At 41.2% G+C, this 12,580-nt stretch overlaps 1 protein-coding gene across 3 annotated transcripts in view; it reads left to right on the top strand.

Annotated features, from left to right (window-relative positions):
- Positions 1–11,176, top strand: part of ZCCHC7 (zinc finger CCHC-type containing 7) — a 248,814-nt gene extending 237,638 nt beyond the window's left edge. For all 3 annotated transcript variants that reach the window (XM_024126139.1, XM_024126137.3, XM_024126138.3), the window contains exons 7-9: positions 1,549–1,644; positions 7,845–7,962; positions 10,405–11,176. In XM_024126139.1, coding sequence (XP_023981907.1) covers positions 1,549–1,644; positions 7,845–7,962; positions 10,405–10,847 — 657 coding nt within the window. In that variant the 3' untranslated portion in view covers positions 10,848–11,176. The remainder of the gene's footprint in view (positions 1–1,548; positions 1,645–7,844; positions 7,963–10,404) is intronic.
- Positions 11,177–12,580: the final 1,404 nt, after the last annotated feature.

Below are 12,580 nucleotides of genomic sequence, written 5' to 3'. Positions count from 1 at the left end.
TTTATTCTCCTCTGAGATACCTAATACGTAACACAGTATTGGGCACAATGCGGAATGGAATGAGGAGTGAGGAAGGTGAGGAAAGCACATGTTGATGTTAAGAATAAAAGAATTGTTATCATGTTACACACTTCAGTACACAGAACCATCAGAATATGGGGTCTCCACACTAAACTGTAGGAGGCAGTATTTCTTTTCTTTTAATTTTATTTATTTATTTATTTATTTATTTGGGCTGCATTGGGTCTTCGTTCCTGCACGTAGTTTGTTCCTGCACGCAGGCTTTCTCTAGTTGTGAGCAGGGGTACTCTTTGTTGCAGTGCACGGGCTTCTCATTGCGGTGGCTTCTCTTGTTGCAGAACATGGGCTGTAGGTGTGCGGGCTCAGTAGTTGGAGCACTTGGGCCCTAGAGCACGTGGGCCCTAGAGCACGTGGGCTTCAGTAGTTGTGGCACATGAGCTCAGTAGTTGTGGCACACGGGCTCTAGGGCACATGGGCTTCAGTAGTTGCGGCGTGCGGGCTCATTTGTGGCTCGCGGGCTCTAGAGCGCAGGCTCAAGTAGCTGTGACGCACAGGCTTAGTTGCTCTGCGGCATGTGGGATCTTCCCGGACCAGGGCACAAATCCGTGTCCCCTGCCTTAGCAGGCAGATTCTTACCCACTGCACTACCAGGGAAATCCCAAGAGCTTTTTTTAGGTAAGCAATTCCTTAGAAATACTGCCTCCTGGGACTTCCCTGGTGGCACAGTGGTTAAGAATCCACCTGCCAAGGCAGAACATGGGCTGTAGGTGTGCGGGCTCAGTAGTTGGAGCACGTGGGCCCTAGAGCACGTGGGCTTCAGTAGTTGTGGCACATGAGCTCAGTAGTTGTGGCACACGGGCTCTAGGGCACATGGGCTTCAGTAGTTGCGGCGTGCGGGCTCATTTGTGGCTCGCGGGCTCTAGAGCGCAGGCTCAAGTAGCTGTGACGCACAGGCTTAGTTGCTCTGCGGCATGTGGGATCTTCCCGGACCAGGGCACAAATCCGTGTCCCCTGCCTTAGCAGGCAGATTCTTACCCACTGCACTACCAGGGAAATCCCAAGAGCTTTTTTTAGGTAAGCAATTCCTTAGAAATACTGCCTCCTGGGACTTCCCTGGTGGCACAGTGGTTAAGAATCCACCTGCCAAGGCAGGGGACACGGGTTCGAGCCCTGGTCCGGGAAGATCCCACATGCCGCAGAGCAACTAAGCCTGTGCGTCACAGCTACTTGAGCCTGCGCTCTAGAGCCCGCGAGCCACAACTACTGAAGCCCGCACACCACAATTACTGAAGCCCACGCGCCTAGAGCCCGTGCTCTGCAGCAGGAGAGGCCCCCGCACCGCAACGAGGAGTGGCCCACGCTCGCCGCAACTAGAGAAAAGACTGTGCACAGCAACGAAGACCCAATGCAGCCAAAAATAAATAAATAAAAACCTTGAGGATATTTGTTTTTAAGTTATTTTGGAAAGAACGAGGTTTTAATTTTCTTCTGACATTCACTAAATCTTCACAAATATTCATGTTGCAGACCAAACCTGGACCACCCAAAAAGCCAAAGACCCCTTCTGGACAATCAGCCTTAGTGTATTGCTACAACTGCGGGCAAGAAGGCCATTACGGACATGTAAGTTTAAGTGGAATTTGGGCATAAAGCATTCTGTTGTTCAGGAGTGGTTGCTGAAAGATGAGCCCGAGTAATTCTGAGCACATTTCTTTTATAAACTAATATCTTGAAGTAAGACTTAATATGTTTTCAACTGATTTACTTTTCCTATCCCTACCAGACTAACAGATCTGTCAGAGCACATTCTTCTAAATGTTTTCAGTATACATGCATGTTAGTCTAAAACAAATACAGTTCATAGAATCATTCAGACAAATAATAGTAGTCGGTAGAATGGTTACAGTTCTCACGAGTTCTTAGGATTACTAGTACTTTGACCCAGCCAAATCGTGATTTTTAGATTTTCTATATAGTTCTCCAGTATCTCTGGTTTTCCCCAGTACTGTGTTCAGTTAAATCTTTACCACTCACATGCAAACCCTGACACTCGCTAGTGGAAAGACAGAGGTGCTGCATCATCAACCATCCTGCCTACCCCACAAATGCCCCAATTCCCTATCCAACCTGCATATTTCCTAACCCTAACTGAAAGGGCCAAACTTTGTGTGTTCCAGATACTGAGGTGTCAAAGCAGAAACTTGCTGCTGTGAGGTGGGAGTGAGTCTCCTAGCCAGTTATCTCATTAAGCGTGAAACAGCAACAGCTCATCCCAGAGACAGGATGCAATAAGAATAGACTCACAGCCTATACGTTCTGAGAATCTTGAGACAGAGGAGGAAAGGCAGTGGCACAAGAAGTAGAAAATCTGTATGGAGAAATACACTCCCAGTCTCCAGATAGGCTTCTAATAGCCTAGAAACCAAAATATACTAATATCAAGTCAGATCTGATGACAGGAGGTGGAAAGCACGCAGAGGTAGGGAGTCTACAAAATGGATAGAGGTGTGAACAGTAGGATGGAATGGTATTGCAGGTCACGTGTTGAGTCCTGACCATGGCGCTTCACCAGTGCAGACCTTGGGGACAGAGCTCTACGATACAGGGAGAGACAAAAAGTCTGGAGAAGAAAAAGTGTGGGACAGAGTCCATCAACAGATGGAGCTTTTCTTCCACATTGGGACAGCAGGACCGTGGAGTAAAGGGATAGAATATGAAAGAGAGGATGGAGCTCTGATCCTCAGTTTTAATTTTTGCTCTACTACTGACTTAACCATGTGACTTAAAACAACCCACTTTTTCTCCCTGGTCTCCAGTTTCTTTATTTCCAAAGCAAAGAAGTTGTACAGGGAGAGCTCTCAGCACTGATTTGGTATTTCCAATGTGATCAGATCCATAGTATGGGGATACAGACGGAGGGACCTTGCAGTATAATTACCTCACTTCTATAGAACTCACACTGAAAAGCTAGTTTGAGAATACCTTTTTTTTGCAAAATTATCATCTCTAGATCTTTTACTGCTCTGTGTATTCCTCCTTGTTGCCAAAACTCAGATGTTGTTTAGCGAACATATTCACATAAGTAGTCCACTGCCACACAAATCACACAGATGTGCAATTTATGCTTGCTTACCTCTTTAAAGCAAAAGGGTATAATTTTAGCATTTATGTTTGTTCAATTAAGAAAAAACAATTAGAGTTGGACACATACTGCTTACTAGTCACTCCTGTTAATGTAGATAGGAAATATATTAAAAGCATTTGGAACTTATCCCTGAAATCTAGATTTAGATAATTTTTAATTTACCATAAAGCAAATTTGGCAGCCTCATTGCTGCCATAGATGAAGAACTCTAGATTATCCACGCTAATGAAGAAGATCAGTGGTGTGGCTAATCCAGAATAGTAGATAAATTATATAGCCAACTATCAATTGTCTGTGCTAATGGAGGGGACCAGCGATGTGGATAATCAAAATATAATTTACATTTAGCTTTGGAAAGTGTTTATAGTACTGTATAGCTCTGTAGAGCCACATCAGTCTAGACTGTATAGGATCCAAATAGGAGACTGGGCAGGTAGTTACAGCTGTCTGAGGGCCCTTCCCCTTCAGTTTCAGAACTTCAGCTCTATAGATGTTAATAAATAGCTTCTTCATGTGAAAGATACTCTAAGGGGAATGTGGCATCGCCCTTCCCTAATTCCACTCACTCTAACTGGGGAGGCAGGGACAATCATAAGCAGCTCCATATGAGGCAAACTGCAATAGAAAGCAGTACTCACCATGTGAAGAGACTACTCCAGGATGAGTGGGGCACTGGGAGTATATCAAGAGCTCTAGTACCTTTTTGTAATTGTAATTTGCTCTTAATATTCTATAGACTCTTAGTCTATTCAGGCTGCTATAAACAAACTACCATAGACTGAGTGGCTTATAAACAACAGGAATTTATTTCTCACCACAACCATGGTGCAGAATCAGTGTCTTGTGAGGGCCGCTTCCTCATAGATGGCACTTTCTTGCTGTGTCCTCATATGGTGGAAGAGGCTAGAGAGCTCTGTGGGGTCTCTTTTACAAGAGTTCCACCCCTGTGATCTAATCACCTCCTAAAGGGTCCACCTCCTAATACCATCACCTTGGGGTTTAGATTTCAACACATGAATTGGGTGGAGGGATACACAAACATTCAAACCATAGTAGAATCTTAGACCCAAATCTTATGGGTATCCTTTCCTCTGGAAACTTGGTGCCACCATGGATAGTGATTTATAAAAGCAATTCTTTATGTTACCTTATAGGTTTGCCTTATAACTTTCAATACCCAAAAAAGCCCAAAAAGATCCAGAAACTCAACAACAGGTTAAATCTGAAGATAGTTGGAAGAAGGAAATTATAAAGATAACCAAAATTACTGAAATAGAAAACATGATTAATAGCATCATCAAAACCAAAAGCTGGTTCTTTGAAAACATTTTCTTTTCAAAAGAAAAGAGACTTCTGGAAAAACTGCTCGAAGAAAAGGAAAAGATACAAATAAACAATGAGTGTAAAAGTGTAAATAGCTTAAAATACAGTATAATTTTTTACTTAAAGAATACTGTATAAACTTCAATGTTAGGGACTTCCCTGGCTGTCCAGTGGTTAAAACTCTGTGCTTCCACTGCAGGGGGCACAGGTTTGATCCCTGGTGGGGGAACTAAGATACTGCATGCTGCGTGGCCAAAAAACAAACAAACAAAAAATGAAATTCAATGTTAAATCTGAAAATGCAGATAAAATAATTCTCTGCAAAAATATAAATTAATCAAAATTATTGAAGAAGAACAAACTTACATGAACCAATACCACTAAAGAAACTGAATTAATAATCAGAATTCTCCCCACCAAAATATACCAGACCCAGGTAGGTTTGTAGTCAAGTGTTACCAAACCTTTATTCAGATAGATAATCCAAAGAACACCACTCACCTTAGTCTGTGAAACTATTATAACCTAATAATACTTCAAAATATTTATAGAATGTTACCATTTTTGTGAAATCTGAACACTTCAAAGTTATACTACTGTTTATTGGAATATTTGTTAATAGTAGGAGTATTAGGGCTTCCCTGGTGGCACAGTGGTCGAGAGTCCGCCTGCCGATGCAGGGGACACGGGTTCGTGCCCCAGTCCGGGAAGATCCCACATGCCGCGGAGCGGCTAGGCCCGTGAGCCATGGCCGCTGAGCCTATGCGTCCGGAGCCTGTGCTCCACAACGGGAGAGGCCACAACAGTGAGAGGCCCGCATACCACAAAAAAAAAAAAAAAAAAAAAAAAATTATTAAGAGTATTAAAACATGAGAATGGCAGGGACCAACTTTAAGACCATGGCAGCTTCTGGAAAGGGAAGGAGATGAATGGGAAGTGGGAAGGAGAGTTACACAGAGGATCTCAATTATATCGTTAATGCTTAGGGGGGAACAACTAAATTAAGGGTAAATGTTGATTTGATAAAGCTAAATGGTTAGGTACAGATTTCCATTACTTTATTTTCTATACTTAAGTGTATATTTAGAATGATCCCTAGTTTTTAAAATCTACAAACTATGTTTCTAAGTGTATGGTGGCCAGTTTGGTCAAGTATCTTAGAATTACAAGTTGACCTCTTACACTGTTGGTGGAAATGTAATGGATACAGCCAATATGGAGAACAGTATGGAGGTTCCTTAAAAAACTACAAATAGAACTACCATATGACCCAGCAATCCCACTACTAGGCATATACCCTGAGAAAACCATAATTCACAGAGAGTCATGTACCACAATGTTCATTGCAGCTCTGTTTACAATAGCCAAGACATGGAAGCAACCTAAGTGTCCATCGACAGATGAGTGGATAAAGAAGATGTGGCACGTATATACAATGTACTATTACTCAGCCATAAAAAGAAACGAAATTGAGTTATTTGTAGTGAGGTGGATGGACCTAGAGCCTGCCATACAGAGTGAAGTAAGTCAGAAAGAGAAAAACAAATACCGTATGCTAACACATATACATGGAATCTTAAAAAAAAAAAATGGTTCTGAAGAACCTAGGGGCAGGACAGGAATAAAGACTCAGACATAGAGAATGGACTTGAGGACATGGGGAATGGGAAGGGTAAGCTGGGGCAAAGTGAGAGAGTGGCATGGATACATATACACTCCCAAATGTAAAATCGATAGCTAGTGGGAAGCAGCCGCATAGCACAAGATCAGCTCGGTGCTTTGTGTCCACCTAGAGGGGTGGGAGGGAGACGCAAGAGAGAGGAGATATGGGGATATATGTATATGCATAGCTGATTCACTTTGTTATAAAGCAGAAACTAACACACCATTGTAAAGCAATTATACTCCAATAAAGATGTTAAGAAAAAAAAAGTATTACAGGTTGAGTATATAATGACAAAGTTATGATAAATCTGCTAAATTCTATGCAAATATTTCACATACTTTCTTCCTAAGAAGAACAGATTTTCCCTATTATCTGAAAGTAGAGCGTTTCCTGTGAAACCTTTCCTAAGCCAAAGTAGCTGTAAAGCAAAGAAGCAGTTACCTTACAACGCATCTTTCTAACGAACGCAAAAAATAAATGGAGATAAAGCACAGATGCTCAGAGACACAGTTCGAAGCTATGGCGGCTTGACGCCGAGATGCTGAGGGCAGTTCCTGGGGAAGGAGTGTGGCGGGGCCACTCCCACTGCTCCGGGTGCTCACTGTCTCTGTAATGGTTGCTGCAAAACAAATGCTAAACACTATTTTCACTTTTCACCTTTTCTTGTAAAGGTGAAAAAAATCCTCTTCATATTTCTTTCTGCTAGTGAAAACAGGTCTTTCATAAAAGTGAAGCGGTATAAAGCAAACTTTTTAAAAGCAGGGTATACTTGTAGTTTAATTTTTCTCCAGTACCTAGCTAAGAAGCATTGAACGTTTATAATAAATTTTAGGCAAGATGGCAGAAGACAGAAGCGGAAAGTTCCAAAATGAAGCCTCTTTCAAATGAAAGACATTATTTGGTTTGAGACAAGCTGAATGGATATGTGTCGCAGACCAGGATAAACAAAGCCTACTACATGGGACGTGGGTCAGGCCAAGGATGTGGATTTGGGAAGTAGCAGCTACCAGAAGGCCAGAGTCAGGAGAGTAGGGAGCTGTCCTGGGGTGAGTGAGAGGAGTGATCTCTTCTTAAGTAGGGGGAGCAAAGAGAAGAGAGGTTTCCTTCAGGATTACCTAGGAACATTTTCAAGCTAGGCGTAACCCACCACCACCCTGCTCCCCACCATAAGAATCACTGCCCTTGTGAGCAGTGAGTGTTGGTTTAAAATAAGCTTGCAAAAAACTACTTGTGTGGATGAAAAGGAGTAAAGGGCTAAGAATTTACCCCCACATTGAGGGTGTAAATGTGAAGAGAAGAAGAAAAGGAGAAACACTTGATGGAAGGCTGTTAGAAGAGACAGACAAGGAAAGAGCTGATAAAACATAATTTTAAATAAAATAAACCCTCCAACAGAGGAACAAGGCATTGCTGGGGGACAGGATTGGCAGGGAAGATTTTAAAAAGATAAGAAGGGTTTTGTAGGTAAAGAAATAAAGGAAGAAAATCCAAGCCTGAAAGACTAGCATGTAAGCACGATCGGGTGTTTGGCTGATCCTCCCAGTGTCCCCAGCAAGACCACATCCTGCAGCCACAGTGTGAGTATCAGCAATGGGGGCTCATCACTAATTACAGTGGTCCATAATCTTACAAAAAAAGTTGTCTGAACATGTGACCTTGTGACATCATCATTTCAAATACAATTTGCAGGAATGTACAGAAAGACGAATGTTTAACCAGACCTTTCCAACATCTCCATTCATCTACTACTATGATGACAAATATGAAATCCGGGAGAGAGATCAGAGAATAAAACGAAAAATGAAAGGTATGTTACTAGATTTCTTACTAAATCACCTTTGCAATAGTTCCTAAATTTCTTTTTTTGCACTTTCTTTGCAAACTGCTTTGGGGGCCTTTGGTTAGGACAAAAAATGTTTTTAATAGTTACTATAGAAACTGGAACTTTCTTTTTTTCTTTTCTTTTTCTAAAATTTATTTATTTAATTTATTTATTTTTGGCTGCATTGGGTCTTTGTTGCTGCACGCGGGCTTTCTCTAGTTGCGGCGAGTGGGGGCTACTCTTCGTTGCGGTGGCTTCTCCTGTTGCAGAGCTTAGGCTCTAGGCGCGCGGGCTTCAGTAGTTGTGGCTCATGGGGTCTAGAGTGCAGGCTCAGTAGTTGTGGCGCACGGGCTTAGTTGTTCCGCAGCATGTGGGATCCTCCCGGCCCAGGGCTTGAACCCATGTCCCCTGCATTGGCAAGTGGATTCTTAACCACTGCACCACCAGGAAAGCCCAAAACTGGAACTTTCTTGATCTCCAGAAATCAAGCACCCACTTCAAAAATCCTGTGTTTTTTTTTTTTTTTTTTTTTGTGGTATGCGGGCCTCCCTCTGTTGTGGCCTCTCCCGTTGCGGAGCACAGGCTCGGGACGCGCAGGCCCAGCGGCCATGGCTCACGGGCCCAGCCGCTCCGCGGCATGTGGGATCCTCCCAGACCGGGGCGCGAACCCGGTTCCCCTGCATCGGCAGGCGGACGCGCAACCACTGCGCCACCAGGGAAGCCCAAAATCCTGTGTTTTAATCTGTTCACAGTGAACATTTTTCTCACATAATGATCATTTTAGAAAATGTCCAGAAAATACTTATATCCATTTATGCATGCAAAGTTTTTAAAGCTTACTTTGAGATTTTTCTTTTCGACAAATAATTATGTTCTTCCTCTTTATATCTCTAGTATTTTTCAAGCAGAGAAAGGTTTTCCCTGCTAGGTGATTCCTGGAGCTTCCCCAAAGAAGTAATTTTTTATTGGCCAGCATTATGAACAGAGCTCCAGATCCACAGCCACCCTCCATTTCTTTATTTGCTGTTGCTAACATAATGTTCTTTCTCACCAAATTATTTTATAATTTAGGCTTATTTTCTCTGCCACTCTTCTTTCTTGCCATATGCTTCACAGTGGTTTACAAAGTTACTTTTTTTGCTTTCAGGACCAAATAGTTCTATATTTTTCAAGCTAACTCATACATTGTTGACCCTTGGCCTTTTCATTATTCTCTTCCAGACTCTCTCTGAGTTCAGGTCCTTTCAAAATGAAAATAGTAATTTTAGAGGAAAGTAGAGGAATTACTTCTCAACTTCTGCATATTTTGCATATTTTATCTATGTAGAGAAATTATAGTATGAGAAGATAATGATTAGACAACTAAATTTTTAAAAGATTACAGAGAAATGCACCAAAATGTCATCTCTGGATTAAAGGGTTGTGGATGCTTTCTCTGTTATTTTCTCTGTACTTTTCTGTATTTCCCAACTTTTCTTTAATGAGCATTTATAACTTCTATAATCAGGGAAATATCCTTTGTTCTCCTTTTAATTAGTTATATCAGCAACTCTGTGGCACAGATCCACTTTGAGGCTCACTATATTGGACTTTATATTTTATGCTGAAGTCTATAAGTAGTTATTGATACTTACTTTTGCTCTATATTCTAGAATTCATTTTTGTCCCCTAAGTATACTACTTCGCCCTCTGTCCCATTTTTTTATTGGTGACTTCTTTAATCTTTCAAGGTTCTGTTGACCTTAGTTTTCATCCCTCACTGTAACCTCATCTCCCAGTTATCCCATCAGAATCACTACCATCAGACGCTAATAGTAAGAGTGCCAAGTCCTGATAAAATATAACATCAGATCTGGCACTTAAACCTCTCAGACACACAAGTGTGTGCACATGTGCACACTCAGTCTCTAAGCCAGTGGTCTCTACTCTGGAGGAATAATCTGGAGGAATAATCTCCTGTCCAGTATGGCATCCACCTATAAGTACTGTGGCCAGACTTTATCTTCAGAGTATAATTGAAATGTCATATGAAACTGTCAGAAGGCCACATTATACATCTTGCTTCACCTTATCATCAAGGGCTGTCTCTTTATCACTGCAGGAACTTGAATTGGTCAGATGTGACTTTTCACAAAGCTGACATGATTACTGCTCTCACTGGTCCCTGTCTCCCTTGTTGAACCTAGTTAAACTATTGAACAAAATAAGTATCATTGGATTTCTGGATGTTTTCCATGTTTAGAAATATAGAACTACAACCATTGAGTTTTTAGTGAGTGATTTTTTTACCTTAGTAAGGGCTCTTTAGAATGTCATATCATTAATGCATTTAAATGTCTGGCTTCCCTCTCTGCTAAGTTATTTACAGACCAATGAAAGCTCTGCATGGAGCTGCTGAATATGCAGAAATACTTTTATGTTTTCCAGAACTCCAGAAGAATGGGGACTTTCCAAGGCAGTTCAAGAGGCCTCATATGGAAGCAGCAGGTAAGAGGCCCCACCGTGATATGAGGAAGAGCCATGCCTCATGGAGAAATAACACGTGGCCTCAGGAAAAGAAAGAAACCCAAAAAGAAGCCATGAACAGGACCCGCAGAGAGCGTGAGAAGCACAGGAAGGCTGACAGGTGTCATGAAGTGGATGAGGACTACCCCAGGGGCCCCAGAGTCCGCTCTTCTCCTGGCACTGTCAAAACCCAGAAGCCTCACAAGCCCCTTCACCACTCATCGCATTACCACAAGCCAAGAGAAGACAGGCTGCCCAGAGAGGGCAGGAGGGTCAGGAATAAGAAAAAGGAGAGCTGTTTGGAGGATGATGGCAATGATAATTTATTTCTCATTAAGCAGAGGAAAAAAAAGTCTAAGCTGTGACTTAGCTTCTGATTTGGCTTCCCAGTGTTTGGTCTTCATGTCTACAACATCCTGGCAATATTTGTATTACCTATAATTAAATAAAATGAGGTTTTTGTTTTTGTTTTTTTAATCTCAGCCATACCTAGAGCTATTGAACAAAGTCCTTGGAGATCTCAGTTCTCTGTGTCCAACAGGTTATTAGGTAAGAAAACAGAAAGATAAACTCGGACTTCCCCTGTTCCAGGACGTCATTTTTATTCACTCAGTACCCTAGGGATAGGAAGAATTAATCTTTTCACAAAAAAATTTTTTTTAATATTTTGAAAAAATAAAACTCATTAAATGTATGCAGTGTGAGTATGAAAATTAAATCCTTGCAAGAAGATAAATTAATGCTAATATGAAAAATTCATCACTCTTTTTCAGCATTCCTTTTTTTTTAATATCGGAAAGGATAATAACTATATATCTAAATCTGGCTTTTCTTGCTTCTGAAGCTGGTGTCAGAATCTTACTTTGGTCAGAGTATCACAGGCTGAAAATGAAGGTGTCGTCACTGAAGCACTGAAGAGACAGGGAATTGGGTTTTAGAGCAAAATACAAGTAAGGAATCCATCCAGAGTAAATGTTGAGAAACAGATTTCCTGAAACAAGTGAAGAGTCATCAGAAATTTTAATCACAAGGAAATCGTTTTTACCATTTTTACAGCCATACTTGAGGAAGACTGTCCCTCAGATATTTAAGATGAATATCATCCAACTTAAAAAATTGTTTTGTTCTCATGGGTTTTTTAACTACCACAGAGTTATACAGAAATTTTTATACTTGTGAACCTTTTGTACTTAATCAGAGCCTAATGTTAGAATAAGAAAAATAAAATGTCTGAAATAGAGTAAATAAATTTGTCTACTATGTAAAAAGACAATGAGAGTTTGAGTAGTGACAAAGGGCGTACTTGGGTTGGACAAGTGACTAAAGTTATAAAAATCTCTGTAAACTGGGGTCAAATGCCCTTACTGTGCCCAAGCACTAGCTTTATGCCAGAATAAAATGAGATGGAGAAACAAAATGTTTCTCCATGTTCTCCAACAATTGGAATCTTAAATTTGTGTTTTACTCTTTGTGAAGTACACAGTCTGCTGTATATCTGGTAGGATTAGCTCTCTTTTCTTTTGGAGGGCAAGGGAGAATCTCTCCTCTAGAATCAGACTTAGTGTCTTTAGTTTACCACCTTCCCTGTGGCTGCCCAGCTTTCAGCTAAGTGTCAAGCATTCGTTGTGTGTTGGTGGTTGGCTTCCTAACATCTACTGGGATTGTTCTGACCCTAAGGTAAGTGGGCACAGTCTTTTAATACCTTGCTAAAAGTGGCAGCCATGAAAAATGGCTTCATAGAGTGGTAAGCCTTAAGATAATTGGCATTATTTCTCAGTAGAACCTGGGACAGCTGTGGCTTATTACTGATGTGGTGTGATTAGCATTCCTTCAGATCTGAGGACCTCTGCTTTCAGGGCAGAAATGGGATTGCCTTTCATACTTAGAAAATTGTTTGGAGGAGGGAAGAAACGAAGCTCTTCTTCTATTTGTTTCTGCACATTATCTTCTTTTTCCTCCCAAATTTTATTTTTTTTTATTAGACAAACATTTTGTTATGGGGTATAATTTACCCTTCAGGTCCATGCATTTATATGCAGCTAGGAAAGGAGGCTGAGCTACTTCACTTTGGGGCATTAGGATGATAAGGAAAGAACAG

The sequence above is a fragment of the Physeter macrocephalus genome, chromosome 9 (assembly GCF_002837175.3).
Source record: "Physeter macrocephalus isolate SW-GA chromosome 9, ASM283717v5, whole genome shotgun sequence".
In the NCBI taxonomy this organism is placed as follows: domain Eukaryota; kingdom Metazoa; phylum Chordata; class Mammalia; order Artiodactyla; family Physeteridae; genus Physeter; species Physeter macrocephalus.
Note: the sequence above shows the minus strand (reverse complement) of the source record. Positions and strands in the feature narration are given on the sequence as shown.